General features: G+C 47.9%; 1 protein-coding gene and 1 non-coding gene across 2 annotated transcripts in view; both read right to left on the bottom strand.

Moving 5' to 3' along the window:
- Positions 1-4,116: 4,116 nt before the first annotated feature.
- LOC144120082 (uncharacterized) overlaps positions 4,117-21,136 on the bottom strand; it is a 107,062-nt gene continuing 90,042 nt past the window's right edge. Inside the window, exons 2-3 of the mRNA XM_077652546.1 lie at positions 5,826-5,958; positions 4,117-5,169 (exon numbers count right to left, since the gene is read on the bottom strand). Of these exons, the coding sequence (XP_077508672.1) occupies positions 4,117-5,169; positions 5,826-5,958 (1,186 nt within the window). The remainder of the gene's footprint in view (positions 5,170-5,825; positions 5,959-21,136) is intronic.
- TRNAS-ACU (transfer RNA serine (anticodon ACU)) lies at positions 11,966-12,037 on the bottom strand. The gene has a single exon. It is a non-coding gene; the product is annotated as a tRNA-Ser (tRNA).

Here is a 21,136-nt window from a genome sequence, read left to right as displayed (position 1 = left end):
CGCCCGTGTGCTGTGCGATGTCAGTGCACGTTAAAGATCCCCAGGTGGTCGAAATTATTCCGGAGCCCTCCACTACGGCACCTCTTTGTTACTTTCTTCTTTCACTCCCTCCTTTATCTCTTCCCTTACGGCGCGGTTCAGGTGTCCAACGATATATGACACAGATACTGCGCTATTTCCTTTTCCCAAAAACCAATTATATATATTATATTTTGATGGAGGCGAAACACTAAGGCGCCAGTGTGCTGTGCGATGTCAGTGCACGCTAAAGATCCCCAGGTGGTCGAATTTATTTCGGAGGCCTCCACTACGGCACCTCTCTCGTGATTTCTTATTTTAATCCATCCTTAATTCCTTCCGTTGCAGGGCGCCGCGGTTCAGGTGTCCGCCGATATGTGAGACGAATACTGCGCCATTTACTTTCCCCACAAACCAATTTTCGCAATTTTCGCATTTCTTCATTCTGCCTGCTATCCTTTAACCGCCGCTGTGGCTCAGTGGTTACGGTGCTCGACTACTGATCCGGAGTTCCCGGGTTCGAACCACGCCACGGCTGCTGCGTTTTTATGAAGGCAAAACGCTAAGGGGCCCGTGTGCTGTGCGATGTCAGTGCACGGTAAAGATCCCCAGGTGGTCGAAATTATTCCGGAGCCCTCCACTACGGCACCTCTTCCGTTCTTCTTTCACTCCCTCCTTTATCCCTTCCCTTACGGCGCGGTTCAGGGTTCCAACGATATATGAGACCGATACTGCGCCATTTACTTTCCAAAAAAGACTACTGATCCTGAGTTCCCGGGTTCGAACCCGACCGCGGCGGCTGCATTTTTATGGAAGAGAAACGCTAAGGCGCCCGTGTGCTGTGCGATGTCAGTGCACGTTAAAGATCCCCAGGTGGTCGAAATTATTCCGGAGCCCTCCACTACGGCACCTCTCTCTTCCTTTCTTCTTTCACTCCCTCCTTTACCATTCCATTACGGTGCGGTTCAGGTGTCCAACGATATATGAGGCAGATACTGCGCCATTTCCTTCCCCCCAGAACCAATTATTATTATTATTATTATTATTATTATTATTATTATTATTATTATTATTATTATTATTATCATTATTATTATTATTATTATTATTATTATTATTATTATTATTATTATTATTATTATTATTATTATTATTATTATTATTATTATTATTATTTTATATTATTATTATTATTATTATTATTATTATCATTATTATTATTATGCTATCATTTATTTCCGTTGCCTCAGCTCAGTTGCTTCAGTATCGATGGAAGATGCCGGGGATTGCAAAAACCTTTTCCTTCCTTTTTACTATTATTTTAATAAAAAAACCACTACCACCACCTGAGCTGGGGAAACGGAAATATTGTCCATATATTACCTCTCCCCCTTACCTCCCTTTCTGTCAGCTCACATATTTAATTTCATTTCTTCATTCTGCCTGCTTTCCTTTATTTCGGCTGCACCAGCTCAGGTGCTTCAGTATCGATGGCAGACGCCGGGTATAGGCTCCGTACACTGGTCAGAGGGCGCTACGGAGCAGCGCCGCGCTCAGCGCCGCCGTGGCAGATTCCGCCTTACTGAGCCGGCGGGGGCGGCAGGGCGCAAGCTGCCCACTTGCTCTTTTCGCCTTCGCGTGCACGGCCAGCGTCCGCTTTCGTGTTGCATCTACGGTCGGCACAATCCTCTGCTATGTCCCAGGTGGTTTTAGCAGGGTTTAGGCCCATTAAGGGTACAGAAGAATATTTTCATCCCGCCTCTCTGACGAGCGGGAAGAAGTTGTACGACACTGGACACGTTTCCTCTGTGACGGAAGTTGACGGCGTGAACGTGCGGGCGAAGTGCCGCTCTCAACAAGGGAACCAAGTTTACGACGTTTCTTTGCACGTGAGTAAAGTTGTGGCATATTTAACGTGGCAACAGCCACTGCTGAATACGGACCCCGCTGTCGGCGGTGCACGTTTTGCATCGTTCGTAGCATGTGGATTCGCGAACTGCTTTTCAAATCTCCGTTAGGCTGGTTTCAGCGACATTATCATGTGCACGAATAAGCAACGTCGCTTCTCAGGAATATGATTGCATTACATAGTGGAGTTTTTCAAGTCTCTTAGGAGGGTTTGTAAAGGTATTGCGCGGTGGGAACGTAATTAATCATAATATGCGGGCATTACGTGCGAACGTTCTCTTGTTGTTGGGTGGCGAGTTTGGCGGTCATAGTTTGTGTCAACTGTTGCATTTACATTGTGTTCACCGCAGATAAACAAGAATGACCGCGAACTGCAAGCTGGACTTTGCAGTTGCAGGTGCGGCGCTGCAGGGTCTTGCAAACATTGCGCGGCTGTCGGGCTGCATGTCAACATGCACGACGACATCTCCTGCACATCTGAGAGGCAGAGGTGGGGAAGACCAGCGAAAAAGGCCCGTGTGGACGATAAAACGTCGAAGAACTTTTTGGTGGTAAGCATTGCATTTCACTGCTGAAGTAATGGAAGTTAAATGTACCTATTTTTATTATGTATTGCCCGGCATTTCGGCATTAGTTAAGAAACTTATTGTTTGTTACGCAGTTGTAGAAGACAATAAATCTTGTGCTTTTCAGTCTGTTTCCACAAAGCATGCCCCAGCTTTATTTCAGCTAATGCACCTGCATATTTTCTTTCAGCTAACAAGAACCCACATGTTGGTGGTTGAGAGCCTCCCAAACCGTTGGACCCAAGCTATCTGATAAAGCACTTCCCTGACATTCAATGTCCAATGTCTGGAATTTTGAAAGCACAAAATGAAAATGATGAAAGTGCATGCAAGACAGTCTTGTAAGATATCATAGATAAAGTATTACTTGAAGAAGAAATAGAAAACCTCAGCAGTCTTTTGCAAGAACCAAAAAAAGGCTCTGCACTCTTTAATGGTAACAGCAAAGTTTCCAAAAATATTAATTAAAAAAGGACTACGAAGAAGAAATGCCAGCAGAAGTGGCAGCGTACTACGCCAAGAACATTAAATGCTTAAGTGCTCTGCACCTATGTGCACTGACAAAGGGGCAGGCTAATAATCACAGGAAGGTGCTTCACCTCCTTGTTCATATGTCACCTTGGAGAGTTGCAATGTAACGTATCTCCTAATTATCCTGTTAAAATTTTTAACAGGTGGCACAGAGAAAGAAGATTAAGAATAATTTGTTCGCAAGCACACATGATACTCTGAACAAGGAAGCCTCCTCAAGACCTCTTGAAGACAATTCTACATCGTTGACGGTTTTGCTCTGAGGCCACATCATATGGTATGTTTTCCAATATCACAACATCGCACGTTGGGCTGACTGGAAGTTACTTTTCAGGCATGAAAATGGAGTCAGTGGCACGCAAGAACTTTGAGGAGAAAGTTTGTGCAGATGTGTTAGAGGTAAGCTACATGTGTACAACCTGCTTGACTTAAAAATTTGTGATTTCACATTTGGTAGCCACATTGCTTTCATATTTGCACATGACCATTGCACTTTTATGTCTGCGTTTGCATTATTTGTATCAATTGTGTACTTGTGGGACATAGGCTTCAGAAAAGTACTTTTTCTATTTTCATTTGCTTCACAAAAATATTTCTTTTCCCAGACTGGATTTGTGGTCCATACAGCCCAGCCGTGGCTTTGCGGAAGCCCTGACTTGCTCTTTGAAACGGCAAAGGGTGTTTTTTCCTTTTAGAGATAAAGTGCCCGTTTTCAAGACGGAACAGTGACATCATTGATGTAGAGCAGGAGGTTACATTTGTGCCGTACATTAAGTACAAGAATGGCAAATTGACGCTCCTTGCAAGTCACCGATATTACACACAGGTACAACTGTTAATCTATGTGTGTAATCTCAATGAATTTTTTTTTTGCTTACTCAGAACAACAAAACATCACCATCATTGTAGAGAAAGACGATGACTTCCTATGTTCAGCTGTGCGAGCACTGGAGGACTTTTACTTCACGTGGCTGCTCCCTGCCCTTGTCAAGTCCACAAGAGGGTGATTAACCTTTCGTTTGAATAAAAAGATGTGTGGAAATGAGAATATAGCGTAGGTCTGCTGATTGTAGATGGTGCAGCACTTCAAACCTCACTGTTCGGAGCTTATAATAGGCGGCTGGAGATTTGCCAAGACGCAGCAGACATGAAATACGTCGCTCATCACTGCAATAAGCTCTGTGGGTATGCGTGTGTTGAGGACGTTGAGCATCTTTATGCGCTGGATATTTCTTTCCACATGAATTCGCACCTGTGCAATTTGGTACGTCTCATGCACCTCACTTTCAGAAAATTGGTCCTGACCTTGAAAAAATGGGGGCATCACTAATACAGCCCGTACCTCTTCAAGGCCTGCCTTTATACTCGGAAACCCCTTATCGGCCATCACAACATCGCCTGGTTGCACTATGTCTAGAAACCCAGAATCCACTGTAATAAAGGAATCTGAACACCTACCTCCGTATGCCTTTGAACAGAAGCAGACTGCACCACATGGCGTGATTCCAACAAGGAATTTCAGAGTATATCCTCCTTTGTAATGTGAATACAGCACACGCTGTTGCTGTACAGTGTACGGTTGTTCTGTATGGACTTCTGTACAATCAATTATCATCGAGCAGTCATGGTAGTGAACTTTAAAGCAGTTTGGCATTGTCTGCCTAATGACATGATCAGGAGGGCGATATATCCACTTCTGCGTGGCAATGCTAAGTGTTTTAAGAACACACTTAAAATGACGGGAGACTGTGTTCCTGGACACGCAGAAAAGCACTGCAAGAGATGAGTAAGTGATCCCAAGCTTAAGCTTCATCAAAAACAGCACAAGCCTATCGATTATTGGCCCATCACATGTTCGCTCAGCAGAACGGGGCATTATGCTAAGCAGGAGGGCATATATGTCGGGGGACACGCCGCACAGATCCTTCATGGCAGCTGCACATGCTTGGACACTGTCGTATCCTGTGAAGCAAGCTGTCCTGCTGTCTCTACCAGACTGGTGGGAAACCACTGAAGGCTTGCACTGTACTTCCGCGTCGCAAACAATTTTGTGGTTGACTTGAGTGCACGCCTCATTGCCTCGTGCCGAACACAGGAACACCGAAAATGTGCCGGAACATCTTGCAGTGTCGTCGGTTTGGCAAGACTGCGTAGAAAAGAAATAACAGGTATCAGTCATAAAACTGGACAGCTATGTCACCTGCACTGCAGTGAGATGCATATACATAAATTAGAAGTTAAACACTTTAATTCACAGTAACGAGAGCTGGCCGTAAACTGCTGAAATTTCACACTTAAACTCTGCATGTAACATGTACACAGAGACGGCTTTGCATCAAAATAAAGAATGGCAGCGTCATTGTTCCATGCCCATCCCGGTTGCTTACCTTCTCTTTTTGTGCAGCGTCAACAGCCATGCAGAGTACCTCCAGGTTGGATGGCTCTTGATTCAGGGGATCCGTTTCAGAGGCGTCTTCTTCAGTGCTTGATGCCGTGTCTTTTTCGCTAATAGTGGCAGATGCTTGCTTTGGCATTACTGAGGCAGACGATGCCCTAGCCCTCCTCCTCCTATGCAACCTGAAGCATATGAAACATTCGAAAATTCATATTCTCCTTGTGGTCCTTCTTCTGAACGTTACATAATAAAAATTACCAGCTGCATTCAAATTCTGCAGACTAATTGAACTTAGAATTGCACACAGTAGTTCAAATATTGAATTCTTATAGGTGGTTCACAGTGCTAAAAGACATTTCATACCTTTCATATCATGCAAGCTGCTTAGTCGCATCGACGTGGCTGACCCTGTATACATCCGGGAATATGGTTGGGTAGTACCCTGGATGCGATGCGAACGTACTCTTCTCTCCGTTGACGGAATGCTTAGAGCATATTCTTGTCCTCTCATTCGGCACCCACTCGGAACCGTCGGCCAGGCTGAAAAAGACGACACAGCATAGTTTACACCACAAAATCCTCAACCCACAGAGGGCGGAGGCAGACAACACAGGCATAATGTTTCCCTAATTGGTCTGCAATTTTCCAGAACACAAGTTGTTTACACTACGGAGAAGTGGTCTGCGCACACCGCATAAAAGTTCTACCGGCACGCTCTATCATGTTTGCCACACTTTTCGCCATTTGCAGGGCCCAAAATAGCTTTGACACATGAGGAAACCGCACTCCTAGCGAATGTGCATGCACGATAACTTCTTCCGTACCCAACCCGGTGCGCCGTACGAACGTTCCTAGGCAAGTGCAGTATGTACATACATGTGAGGAAGTTTGTACGTAGGCGCGACTAAAGAAGTACAATCGAAGAAATGCAGCGCGGACAAACGCCATAGAAAGTTAAGTGCGGCGATATATCCGCGATGAGAATGACACGTATACGTAGGTACATATGCACGAGGTTCGAACAAAATTTCCGCAAACTTCACACCCCGGAGCGCGGCGAGGCGTTCACATTTAAAATTACCACGCGCGGTATGAAACTGCTAAACGTACTATGTTCAAAAGACGCTAAGACTGGTGTTAAATGCGAGAAATTACTTACTTAATTCTCCGCACTGCCGTCATCCAGTTCTTTCGTCGATCTCTTTCGTGCGGCCTACCTGGAAATCTGTACAGCTTAATGCCAAACTGTCCTTCGCGGCTATGGCAATCCTTCACGCAGCAATACCGACAACTGCTTTTTCTTTTCGCATTTTTTTTTGCCGAGGCCACCGTCACTACTACTGCTTGCCATCGTTGCAACGCGACTGAAAGCGTGCAGCCGGTGCAACGGAGCGCGGCGGCGGTGCTTCCATTCAGCCGGCCCACAGACTCACTGGAGCGGCGCTAGGTGGCGCAAAGATCGTGACCAAACTTGACTGTACGGAGCCTATAGCAAAAAAAAAATTAGCCAGTGGCTTAGTTCTGGTTAAGCCTGGATATACAAGCGAAAAGCTTCAGTTATGCTTGGTTTGACGTCATTGTTATGCTTCGTAGCTTAGCTGATATTGTATACCTTGTTTATCTGTAGGCGTAGACTTGGTTACTCAATGGCATATTTTTTCGAGTTAGACACAGAAGCGACAGTATTAAACTTCTTTATTTATTATTGCTGGACACACTGTCTTGCCGTTTCTCTACAGCCATAAAGACAGCCCGGTGATCCGAGTAGTAGCAAGCGGCTGTCTCTATGGTTTCGCTCATGTGCAGCCAACTCCCAAGCGAGTACTTTTGGATCGGACGAATTTAGTTTCTCAGCTTTTCTGCGTGGTCTAGCAGCAGCCGCACTCTCCTTCCCTTCCATATAGAGTGCACACGCCTATTCTCTGGCAAGCGCATTATATAGCCTCTTTGCGCATGCACATGACGCACATGTGCCGTACCGTGCGGCTGCACCCAAAGGTCAGGCGACGGAGTCGGCGGCGGCGACCGCTTCGGTAGCGGCGACGAGCGACCACCTGCCGGCGTGTGACATCACTCGTTTTCGCTCATGCGCATAACTTACCAGCCGCCGCCTGCGCCATGCGTGACGTAACTCGTGCTCCGACAAAATCCGACTCACGCGATGCGCGGTGTTGACTAGCATAGTGAAACTTTTCACTTCAAAATCTTGTCCTTCCTTTTAAAGCGAAAGCTTTACTATACGCCAGCCAGCGAGTCATTCCGGTTCGTCGCGTCGTATGTCGTATGTAGGCAGCCGTATGCGACATACGGTGGCCGACGAACGCCCTTCAGTCGCCGTTGCCTAGCAACACCGCAGCCGAGCTCCAACAGATGGCGCCGCCGTCGACGCCGCTGCTGTCGCCGCTAGCTCCACCAGATGTGCTCCGCTGGGGTAGAGGGAGAGGCGGTGTCGCCTTGCGGGGGTATATATGTATATGCGCTTCGCCTCAGTGTATTGAAGGGGGGCATGGGTGATTGTATTACCACCATGATATCTGATACCTGATTTAATATCTGCAGTGGGTCCTTGGACCTAAGATATTAAACTTACTTTTGGAATATGGCCGAGTGCTTGGCTTGAAGCACTCAGGCACGGGTCGGCCCAGTATTGCACTGGGATCGGCCCGGGGCATATTAGCGCGGCGCATCTTTTCTTTCGTTCTTTACTCTCCTATTCTTTACTCCCTCGTACTTTCTGCACGCGGGAGAGAGCGTGGGTCGGCTTCAGCCAGTAGGCAGGCATGCGCACTTCCCTTTTCCTTCTTCCCCTCAGCAACATCAGTAAGTGCATCGTAGTAGTTATGGAGAGCGCGAAAGAGACACAACAACGACAACGAAGCCAGGAAGATATAACGCGCTCTAGAGGCACCAGAAGAACGCGCCGCATGACTCGCGAAGCGTCGTAACGAAGATGTGGCTTGAAGAACTCGTCTTACGTCCTGGAGTGACTCAAACTGCGGAAGATACCGGTTGACTTCTCGACAGCGTCGAAATGGGACGCTGCGTAGACGACGTGGCGAGGAAACGAAGCTTTCGCAATTCAACTAGGGTTAACCAGAGCTAAACCACAGCGAAATTTTATTATTATTTTAATAAAACCAATTGCTACTACTACTTTACCACCCACTCCCCTCCGAGACCAATGGTTTGCCCACCACTGCCCTACGAAGGACGCCCCACATGACGGTTTCGAGTGCCAAAGGTCGTCGGTACGAATCGCTCACACGTACCAGGCTTCAACTCGACAAACATCTTTGTGCATCGAATCTTGCCGATTCGTTTGCCACCTTTCGGTGCCTTCTGCGGCAAAAGGGCTGGCCGAAGTTTATGGCGATCCCAATCGGCACCAGTCTAGGGACCCGGTAAGGCGGTACGTATATAGCGGAACGCCAGCATTTGGGGTAAGTCGGCCGCCTTCGCGGCTCTAGCAGTACGAATGAGGGTCCAAGCTGTGTAGCCTTGCTTGGAAGAGGGTGTGTTTTCATATAAGGGTCATTCCACGCAAAACGTCCCAGGCCCCAAAAGCGACCATCACTGATTTTGTTGAAAAAAAAATTAGGTAATTGACACTGCTTGCCATCTTTCATCACGATCTTCATTCCAATCTTGATGCTAACTTGCAAACTGTCGCCATCTTTTTAAACTTTGCCAAAGTATTCGATAAGGTACCTTATACCTCATCAACGTCTCCTCGTAGAACTTTCCAGACTAAACTTGCATCGAGAAATTATTGCATGGTTAAAAGAATTCCTCACACATCGTTCACTGTCCGTTACTATTAACAACTACTCCTCTAACCGTCTACCGGTAACATCGCGTGTTCCTCAGGGAACTGTCCTTGGTCCCCTCCTATCTTAATTTATGTAAACGACCTGCCACAAAATATAATGTCATGTCCGCCTGTTCGCCGATGATTGTTATTTATGTCCCAATTACTATTACCGCTGATCAATAATTTCTCTAGAACAATCTTAATTGCATTAAATCATTGTGCAATGGCTGGTTGATGATAATTAATCCCTATAAGTGCAAGCTCATGTCTTTCCATCGTTGCCATAACCCGAATTTATTCACTTATAATATTTCTTATTCTCCTGTCTCACTTGTCCCGTCCTATACTTACCTCGGCATCACTATCAGTAATGACTTATCATGGCGCGAGCGCGTAACAAATCTAATATCATCTGCGAATAAAAAAATAGGCTTTGCTAAACGTCATCTTCACGACGCCCTTAAAATTGTAAAGCTACTTGCTTACAAATCATTACAACTTGAGTAAGCATCCGCCATCTGGAATCCACAGCATGCTTACCTCATTGATTTATTAGAAGCCGTGCAAAACAGAGCCCCCCGTTTCATCCTCCGCTCATACTCATCCTATATTAGTGTTTCATCTCTCAAGCTACAGTCCCAATTATAGTCTTTCCTTCCGTCGCCCTATTTCTAGCCTGTGCCTATTTCACATCTGCGCACCGCCATCACTCATGTCTCACCGCATAGGTCATCCGCTGAAAGTTTTATGCCACCGTGCCCGTACGACTATATTTTCAGAGTAATTTTTCCTCCGAACAGCAAGCGACTGGAAGGACCTTTCCCATGAAATTCCACCCATCACCTGTGCATTAGCCTTCCTAGAAAAAATTATATCCCACCTGTCATCATGAAAAAATGTTTTGCTTCCTCATGTTAGCTCCACCCCTTATGCAAAACCCTCACATGGGGTCTTTAAGGAAATAAAAATGAAATGAAATGAAAAGTTAAGCGAGTACGGTTTTTCTGAAGTATTTTTGCGGAAAAAAATATTTTCTCACGTAAGTTGTGAAAGCAGAATAAATAACAGATTCTAATTTATATTATTGCGTATGCATCGTTCTCTGATCCAACGTCATTAGTGCCGCCATATAAGGCTTTGTTACTTTTTCTTGGTACAGTAAAGAAGCAAGGCGCGCGTGTGCTGTGCGATGCCAGTGAACCGTAAAGATCCCCAGGTGGTCAAAATTATTGCACAGCTCTCCACTATAGCACCTATTTCATTCTTTCTTCTCTTAATCCATCCTTTATCCCTTTCCTTACACCCGCCGCGGTGGCTCAGTGGTTAGTGCACCCGGCTACTGATCCGGAGTTCCCGGGTTCGAACCTGACCGCGGCAGCTGCGTTTTCATGGAGGAAAAACGCTAAGGCGCCCGTGTGCTGTGCGATGTCAGTGCACGTTAAAGATCCCCAGGTGGGCGAAATTATTCCGGAGCCCTCCACTACGGCACCTCTTTCTTCCTTTCTTCTTTCACTCCCTTCTTCACCGTTCCCTTAAGGCGCGGTTAAGGTGTCCAACGACAGATACTGCGCCATTTCCTTTCCCCCCGAAAAAACAATTATTATTATCATTACCACCTGAGCTGGGGAAACGGAAATAGTTTGCGTATATTACCTCTCCCCTTACCTTTCTTTCTGTCCCCTCACATCTATAATTTCATTTCTCCATTCTGCCTGCTTTCCATTATTTCGGCTGCACCAGCTCAGGTGCTTCAGTATCGAAGCCAGACGCCGGGGCTAGCAAAAATCTTTTGTTTCTTTTTAAAGCGAAAGCTTTACTATACGCCAGTCAGCGAGCCATTTCGGCTCGTCGCGTCGTATGTCATATGTAGGCAGCCGTATGATGATAATAATAATTGGTTTTGGCAGAAACGAAATGGCGTAGTATGTCTCATATTCAATTCAATTCAATTCGTTTATTTTCCAGAGTGGTACAAACACAAACTCTGAATGGTGCCCTGGACTAAAGGTTGCAATAAGCAACTTGTTTACGGCCCAGGGGCCGCCTTACAAGACAGCAGTCGACCCAGATTATCAACGAAAGAAAACCGCACTCATAAAAAGTCATAATAAATATATATGGGCAATAAAACGGGTCATAAAAGCGTGTATATACAAGAAACAAACAGTGAGACAAAAAGAAAAAAATCATGAAATGATATGGAAACACACGGTCAAAGGACAATTATTCAGTTTTAAATCAGGGCAAGATACATCAAATCAGGGTGACGCGAAAGAATTCAGTTGAGGTTAATGAAATAATTTTTACATTCTTTCTTAGATTGAAAAATTTACTTTCGATATTTGTTTAGAAGTGGTGGTACGTTATGCTTTAATGATTGAAACTTGTTCTGGGTGCGGAAATAGGGAACTAGCCAGTGTGGGGGGTTTCTTGGCGCGTTCACACTTGGACATTCGGCTGCGAGATGAAGCGGAATCCGCGGCCGCCGAAATGCTGTAATATAATAATAATTGGTTTTTGGGGAAAGGAAATGGCGCAGTATCTGTCTCATATATCGTTGGACACCTGAACCGCGCCGTAAGGGAAGGGATAAAGAAGGGAGTGAAAGAAGAAAGGAAGAATAGGTACCGTAGTGGAGGGTTCCGGAATAATTTCGACCACCTGGGGATCTTTAACGTGCACTGACATCGCACAGCACACGGGCGCCTTAGCGTTTTTCCTCCATAAAAACGCAGCCGCCGCGGCCGGGTTCGAACCCGGGAACTCCGGATCAGTAGTCGAGCGCCCTAACCACTGAGCCACCGCGGCGGGGCCGAAATGCTGTCTCGTTCGCACTTCCTGGCCACCGCATCGCCGCTCATCGTGTGTGTGTCGTCTGCTCACGGCGTTCACAGATGTGGCAAGAGGTTAATCGATGCTGTCTACGTACCACAACCTTATGCACGCTTGCGTACGCTCAATGCAGCTATTTTGTCGGACGTCACGACATTTCTAACATTCTCACCTTTTAAACGCCCAGTGACGCCATCTGGTGGTTAAGACAGGAACCATTGTTGTCAACAACTCGACGCCCCTTTTAAGCCTAAAAGGGGAAGAATCGTCACCCGAAATAAAAATTAAAGCAAATTTATCGCTAAAACGTTTTCTTATGGGCGAGATAAGACAAAGCGAAAGACCGCTGGCTCTTTATGGCCTCTGAACGTGCTGAAAAATGCAGTAACAGCGACGAATCCAGTCCGAAGCGAGGCGTCCTGCATCGAAGGGCGCCGCCATGTTTGCCGCCGCGGGTAATCGCCTTCCTATTGGCTGACGAGATTCGGCGGATTTTTTTCCGGCGGCAGAATTCGGTCCTGGACCGATCGGCCTTTCCGCTGGGTATTTCGGCGGAATCTCTGCCTCGGAAGCGGATTCTGCTCGCTCTCGCCTCCGAATGTCCAAATGGGAACGCGCCATCTAGTGAGTTCATCTATTGTTCGCTGTTGTAATGCTGCAACTGTTTTAAGAAAATTTGCAGATTCAACGGACGAAAAATAAAGCCGGTTTAAGAGTTGATATTCATAACTGTGCAGAAAACGAATGATCCCATACTTCGGAAATAGGTTGTTTGTGGATGAGTGCGTTCCAACTATCGCCACACAGCGGAAGACTTTCTTCTGGAGCACGTTAATTTTATCAATATTTCTTTTTGTTTTTGAGCTCCAGACAAGACTGCCATAATATATGCGGGGTGCAAATAACGCTTTGTATAGCTGGAGTTTAACTCTTTCTGGAATGAGGTTTCTGCAGCAGGACAGAGTGCCTGCAACAGTAGACAGCTTCTTGCAGACGTGATCACTGTGGTGATCCTAGTTTAGGTGAGGATTGAAAGTAAAGCCAAGAACAAGGCTCATTTACTATTGTTATGTCTTTATTCTTTTAATTGATGTTATTTTGCAGTGTGAAAACTTTATTTCTTGGTTTAAATAGTAAAACCTTAGTCTTAGTGGGATTGATTACTATGCAGTCAGAGTTGGACCACCCTGATAGTGATTCAAGCGTTCGGTTGCACTGCAGAGCTAAATCGTTTGGAAATTCACCCTTGAAAAGAGTGCTACTGTCACCAGCGTATATAAACCATTTAGCTGACCGATTAATAAGAACTATAATATATTAATATATAGATTAAATATTAGCGGGCCTAAAACACTACCTTGTGGTACTCCAGTTTGAAGGGGCAGCAGAGACGACACAACATTATGTATACGGACGCAGTGGCTCCTGTCTTTCAGGTATGACATAATTAAATTCAGGGGTCCACCCCGTATTCCATACTGTGATAACTTACCTAACAAGACATTGTGGTTGAGGAAGTCGAAAGCTTTACTGAAGTCAGTGAACAGACCAAGAGTAATAATAATTAATAATAATTGGTTTTTGTGGAAAGGATATGGCGCAGTATCTGTCTCAAACATCGGCGGACACCTGAACCGTGCCGTAAGGAAAGGGATTGAAAGAAGGGAGTGAAAGAAGAAAGAGGTGCCGTAGTGGAGGGCTCCGGAATAATTTCGACCACCTGGGGATCTTTAACGTGCACTGACATCGCATAGCACAAGGGCGCCTTAGCCTTTTTCCTCCATAAGAACGCAACCGCCGCGGTGGGGTTCGAACCCGGGAATATAAAAGGAAAGTTTCAAGAAAGGCTGAATAAGCTTTGTTAGCATCTGTCAGATCGAATACAAATTTTCAGTTATGCGCAGTAACATGCACCCGCCGCGGTGGCTCAGTGGTTAGGGCGCTCGACTACTGATCCGGAGTTCCCGGGTTCGAACCCGACCGCGGCGGCTACGTTTTCATGGAGAAAAAACGCTAAGGCGCCCGTGTGCTGTGCGATGTCAGTGCACGTTAAAGATCCCCAGGTGGTCGAAATTATTCCGGAGCCCTCCACTACGGCACCTCCTTCTTCCCTTCTTCTTTCACTCCCTCCCTTGTCACTTCCCTTTCGGCGCGGTTCAGGTGTCCAACCATATACGAGACAGATACTGCGCCATTTCCTTCCCCAAAAACCTATTATTATTATTATTATTATTATTATTATTATTATTATTATTATTATTATTATTATTAACATGTTTAAATGATTCCAAAGCACTTTGAGAAGTAGGCTGATAGGTGAACTCACGGGCTAAATTTTTTTTGTTCGGACCGGGAAATGTCTTGAAAACTGGGCAATGATCGCTTATGTCGGATGCGATTGTGCCCGCACTGCGTATATCTGTATTGATATTTGGTCATAAGAAGGTCAAGTGCTGGACACCTGCACGTTTGACACTTGAACAGCACCGTAAAGGAAGGGATAAAGGAGGGAGTGAAAGAGGAAAGGAAGGAAGAGGTGCTGTAGTGGAAGGCTCCGCAGCCGTATGCGGCTCGGGCTGGACCTGCTGCTCACGCTCGGCCTTCCGCCGCCCAGGGGTGCTCTGCTGCGCGACTCCCGCGCCGCTCTCAGCCGCCTGCAATCTAACGGCGGCGGTACCCCACTTGTGCGGGAAATTCGCTCGCGCAACGAGCGCCTCGCGCAGAGAGGTTGTGCCGTGCGTGCACAGAGGTTGCCCGGTCACTGCGGCATCGCAGGCAACGAAGAAGCTGACGACCTCGCGACCGCTGCACACCAACTACCTGCAAGCGATCTGCCCCTTGCGCTGGAGGACGTGCGTGCGGCCATCCACGACCATCTCCGAAAGGAGCACCCCGACCCACGCATCGCGGGAGGTGAGCACAACGACAGTGTCACCGGCTGTCGCGCACTTACAGGGTAACAACGTGCAATGATCCTCCGCGCGCGCATTGGCTGCGTGTGGCCCGGGGAACGATGGGTGCGTCACGGAATCGCGACTAGTGATGTGTGTGACGGATTCGGTGCAGTGGAAACACTAGAACACCTGCTCCTTCGCTGTGCCGCGTTCGCCGATGCTCGTCGCGATACGCTCGCGGCCTATAGAGCGCAGGTACCAGACTCCATCAAGACGCTATTGTGGCCGCAGGGCAGTGCGCGCACTCATGAGCGAACTTTGGTGAGCTTCTGTGCATTCCTCGAACACACGGGCTTGACGTCCCGTCTGTTCTCCGTCAGGTATTTACTCGCAGTGACCGAACGCTCCGCGAGTTCTACCTTGAACGAATAATAACTGGACGCCCCACTCGTTGTAACCAACACAGTGCTGTGCGCGTGTGCGATTTAATTCCTCTAAAATGAACTAATCACGCGCACAACCTGGACACATTTCTTATTGTGTAAATAGTTTGCACATATTACTTCCCCTATCCTCTCTTCCTGTCCCGTCAACTCTTTCATTTTATTTCTCCATTCTGCCTGCTGTCCTTTATTTCCGCTGCCCCATCGCAGGTGCTTCAGTATCTTTTTACTAATATTTTTAATAAAACGACTACCACCACCAGCCGTATGCCGTGTGCGGCATGCGGTGGCCGACGAACGCCCTTGAGTCGCCGTCACCAAGCAACACCGCACCCGCGCTCCAACAGATGGCGCCGCATTCAACGCCGCTGCTGTCGCCGCTAGTTCCACCAGATGTGCTCCGCAGGGGTAGAGGGAGAGGTTGTGTCGCCTCGCGAGGGTATATATGTACATACGCTTCGCCTCAGTGTATTGCAGTAATTATGGTGAGCGCGAAAGAGACGCAAGAACAACAGAACGAAGCGAGGAAGATATAACGCGCTCAAGAGAAGCCAGAAGAACGCGCCGCACGACTCGAGAAACGTCGTAACGAAGATGTGGCTAGAACTACCCGTGCCACGTCCTGGAGTGACTCTTAAACTGCGGAAGATACCGGCTTGAGCTCTCAATAGCGTCGAAACGAGACGCTGCGTTGACGACGTGCCGAGGAAACGAAGCTTTCGCAATTCAACTAGCATTAACCAGAGCTGAACCAAAGTGAATTTTATTATTAATTTAATAAAAACAGTTACTAACACTAGTCTGCCACCCACTCCCCTCCGCGACCACTGGTTCTCCCACCACTGTCCTACGAAGGACGCCCCACATTACGGTTTCGAGTGGCAAAGGTCGTCGGTACGAATCGCTCACACATACCACACTTCAACTCGACAAACATCTTTGTGCATCGAATCTTGCCGATTCGTTTGCCTCCTTTCAGTGCCCTCTGCGGCAAACGGGTGGGCCCTATTTTATGGCGATTTCAATCGGCACCAGTCCAGGCAGCCGGTAAGGCGGTACGTATCTAGCGGAACGCGAGCATTTGGGGTAAGTCGGCCGCGATCGCGGCTCTACCAGTGTGACCTGTGTTGCCTTGCTTGGAAGAGGGTGTGTTTTCATATAAGGGTCATACCATGCGAAACGTCCCAGGCCCCAAAAGCGACCATCATCGATTTTGTTGGAAAAAAATTGAGGTAATTGACGATTACGTGAATACGGTTTTTCGAAAATATTTTCGCGGAAAAAATATTTTCTCACGTAAGGTGTGAAATCAGATTAAATAACAAATTCGATTTTATATTATCCCGTATGCATCGTTCTTTGATGCAACGTCATTAGGGCCCTCATATAAGGCTTTGTTGCTTTTTCTCGGTACAATTAATAAGCAATGCGCGCGTGTGCTGTGCGATGTCAGTGGACGTTAAAGTTGCCAGGTGGTCGAAATTAATCCGCAGCGTTCTCGACAATAGCACCTCTTTCTTCCGTTCTTCTTTTACTCCCTGTTTTTTCTCTTCCCTTACTGCGCGGTTCGGGTGTCGCCGAGATGTGAGACAGTTTCTGCGCCGTTTCCTTTCCCCCAAAATTGGCAGTGGCTTAGCTCGGCTATGCCAGGATATCCAGAGCTTTGGTTAATTGATTGCAAGTCCAGTTAATTCTGGTTGTCTGGGTAGTTGGTGTAATGATGATGATAACAACTTTAATATTCCACAAGATAAGGAGGCCCCCTACTCCCCGACCCCGGCACGCAGGCCTAGAGGACGGGGACGGGGATCTCCGCGATCACAAGCAGGCAAAGAGGTCTTGACTCTTCGCGGCTTCTGTCGCTAGGCCGATGGCTTGTTGCTGTTGAGCAGAGACCTCGCTCCGCAGCAGGGCTTCCCAGGCTTCTCTACAATTTATGTTTGTTTTAGCTCTTCGGGAGCTAGCGCAATCACTGATTATGTGTTGGAGGGTCCCTCTCTCCCCACAGTGCTTGCACTTATCGTTTTTTCTATCTCTAGTCTGAATATGATAAGCCCAGACCGGTTTGTCGAAGTTCCCAGCTTGAAGGTGCCGCCATGCGACTGCTTCCCTATTGTTTAGATTTTTGTCCGGTGGTGGCACCAGTCTCCTGCATAACCTATAATTTTCAACAATCTCCGTGTAATTTTGCAGACGCTCGTCCATATTCCGGCAGTCGGGAGGCTCCACAGCCACCCGGAAGTAGAGAGCTCGGGCTAACTCGTGGGCCGCATCGTTGTCAGGAACGGAGGCGTGTGCGGGGGTCTAAATTAGACTGATTTTTCTGTTGAGGCATCTACCGGCCAGAATCCTCGCCGCTTCCGGCGTGATCCTACCCTTTCCAAAATTCCAGATGGCTGTTTTCTATCGCTGATTATGAAATTGGCTTCCGTTCCAACGCAAGCGAGCGCTATCGCAACTTCCGCCGTTTCCGTGTTTCGGCTTCTAATGGTGGCAGCCGATAAGGGGGCACCTCGGCCGTCGACCACCGAGGCGACCGCCGCACCCGACTTGCCACTTGCCGCGTCCACGTACGCAACCGACTTGCTGTCTATCGAATCGAAGCGTCTGATTAGTGCTTCTGCTCTCTTCTCCCTCCTCTCCGTGTTGAATATGGGATGCAGGTTACGAGGGAGGGGGGAAATGATTAGATTTGCTCGGCAGTGCTGCGGGATGCTCGATTTGCCTCGTAGTCCCCTATCTGCTTGCAGGCCTACCATTTCGAGGCTAGCTCTGCCCGTGGTCATTCGGCTTAATCTTTCGAGCTGCGAAATTCTGACAGCCTCCGCTATTTCGTCCCAGGTATTGTGCATTCCCATAGAGAGGAGCTTCTCTGTGGGGGTGCTAATTGGTAAGCTCAGGGCCCTCTTTATGCACCTCCGAATGAGTGAGTCTAATTTCCTCCTCTCCTTCGACCTGATGATTAAGTAAGGCTTGGCATAGCTCACGCGGCTCATTACGTATGCTTGGGTTAGTTTAAGCAACCTTCTTTCCTTCAGACCTCGTCCTTCCAGCGCGACCCTTCTAAAAATGCCAAGGGCTTGGGTGGCAAATCCCTCTAGCTATTTGATTGCCCCATCGTTATATCCATTCTTCTGAATGAATATTCTTAAGATTCTGATTTTATCTACCTCGGGAACTGGTTTCCCCTCTACTTTAATGTTAAATTCCCAGCTGCGCTTGCATCGGAGCGATGTTAAGTTATAGACGAGTAATTCCGATTTTTTTGCGGATAGTTGAGAGACACCTATTGGCAGCATAGTCCACGACAGTGTCAAACGCCCTGTGGTCGCATGAGATGATGACTCGAAGCGCGGTAGTTGGTGTAACGTGGTTCGTGACGCGGTTGGTCACGTGACCCGTCACGTGGTTGGTCACGTGGTGCGGTGCAACCACGGTGGGAATGCGAGCACCGTTGAACTACGAGTTCGCTGCCAACGTAGTTGTGCCTACAAAACAAATTTACTAATTTTTTATAAGCCCCGCCGCGGTGGCTCAGTGGTTAGGGCGCTCGACTACTGATCCGGAGTTCCCGGGCTCGAACCCGACCACGGCGGCTGTGTTTTTATGGAGGAAAAACGCTAAGGCGCCCGTGTGCTGTGCGATGTCAGTGCTCGTAAAAGATCCCCAGGTGGTCGAAATCATTCCGGAGCCCTCCACTACGGCACCTCTTCTTCCTTTCTTCTTTCACTCCCTCCTTTATCCCTTCCCTTTCGGCGCGGTTCAGGTGTCCAACGATATATGAGACAGATACTGCGCCATTTCCTTTCCCCCAAAAAACAATTAATATTAATATTAATTTTATATAACCGGTAGGCTCTGAAATGCCTGTCTCAAGGAAAAAAAATTATGGCTCCAATCCACGCTGTGAAGCTGGTTGGACCGCGAAGCTGTGCTGTTTGCATTCAATATTTAGCCTGGCGTATTTTGCCTAAGGCAACGACACAAAACGCAACTGATATCTTTACCGGCAAACACACGCGAGGAGAAGGTAGAAGCTTAGACGCTGCTCTAGAGGCTGCAGAGGAAGCCGCCATCGCAACTTTAATCACCCGCACGGACACCCGGTACATTTTAACAGATTTTAAAACTGCAATTCTAAATTTTGCGCTAGGCGGAGTCCACGTTTCCTATTTTGGAATACGGGGCTCGCCCGATGCACCCCCACTCCGCCATGTTGAGCTTATATGGCGGGCTGCGCACTCCAGGAATCCCTGAAACAAGGCCGCCAACCTTTTAGCCGGAGGTTTTTTAAAATGGGCTCAGGTGGTTTCGAATCGTGGATTCGCGAGGGAGCGAATCCACTCGTTCAGCGAGATGAAGCTGGCCTACAGAGCCTCGCGCCAGCTCTATCCCCTGCCCCACCCCTCCCTAGATAAAAAACACGCAACACTCTGGCGCAAAACTATACAGACACACACTCCCCTCACCGTTAACCCTAGCCCACTATCATCCCTCCTTCCCCACTCCGGACTGCAACCTGGGCCCAAAACCCTTCGCCTCTTCCCTCCATGTCCTGTCCCTCTGCCCGGCCATCCTTCCCCCCCCCCCCCCCCCACCACGGCCTAGAGGACCTCAAGACAAGGGAGGACTGAGAGACCTTGCTGCGCTCGGGGGACCCGGCCGTACAGACCATCGCCACGGGCCGGGCTGCCAGTGTTGAGATCCTTAGGGACATAAACACTTGATTGAAGTGGGGTCTGGCGGGGACCCTTTAATTCCTATCCGCCAATAAAGTTTCTCTCTCTATCTCGGATTGCTTGCAGGCGCCGTTGTCATACATTGTGTGCATTGTACTTCACATGAGGGCTTCGAATGACATCAACCCCTTTCTAAGCAGCTTCAAACCTTCGAAATTATTCCGGAGCCCTCCACTACGGCACCTATTCTTCCTTTCTTTCACTCCCTCCTTTACCCCTTCCCTTACGGCGCGGTTCAGGTGTCCAGAGATATATGAGACAGACACTGCGTCATTTCCTTTCCCCAAACACCAATTATTATTATTAATTATTATTATTAGCTTCAAACCTACTGTTTACCGGAACGCGTAGTTGTAATTGTCAAAACCGAGCGTCGAAAATATTCGTTCACTTACGGCGCAGATTGGGTGTCCACCGATGTATGTGAGACAGGCGTCGTTTCCTTTCCTTAAAAGCAGTTCTCATTTCATTTTCCTTGCATCAAGGTGCGGTTCGGGTATCAACCAAGATATGTTCCTTTCCACACCTACCTCGACGGCTCGGCTACTGTCCATGGGCGTCCACAACTTCCTTACGGATTTGACGAAGGCCCATCACAGGGCCCAGCTGCTCCGTCTCTATCGGATCCGCCCGGGTCGCGCACTTCTCTCGACCGTTAAGCTCTCCCCTCTTATCCCGCTTCACACCTCACTGCCCATCTCTTCCCACGTGTCCTCCTTCGTAACCGTTCATCCCCTCCCTAAGAATACGCATCCTGAGCACCGCGCCTCCCGCAGAGCAGCGCGAGCCTCCGTGCTATGGCGTGAGTACGGACGGCAGCCTGCCATTGCTTACGTAGATGCCGCCCCGTACCGCTGCTACCCAGCCCACACCCTTGAAATCACTGACAACTCTCCGACCTACTCTTACTGCCTCAGTCTACTTTTCGACCTCTGTAGACACCGAGAAGGCAGCTATTGCACTTGCCATCACACACACCTCAGCGGAATACATTTTCAA

The sequence above is a fragment of the Amblyomma americanum genome, chromosome 2 (assembly GCF_052857255.1).
Source record: "Amblyomma americanum isolate KBUSLIRL-KWMA chromosome 2, ASM5285725v1, whole genome shotgun sequence".
In the NCBI taxonomy this organism is placed as follows: domain Eukaryota; kingdom Metazoa; phylum Arthropoda; class Arachnida; order Ixodida; family Ixodidae; genus Amblyomma; species Amblyomma americanum.
Note: the sequence above shows the minus strand (reverse complement) of the source record. Positions and strands in the feature narration are given on the sequence as shown.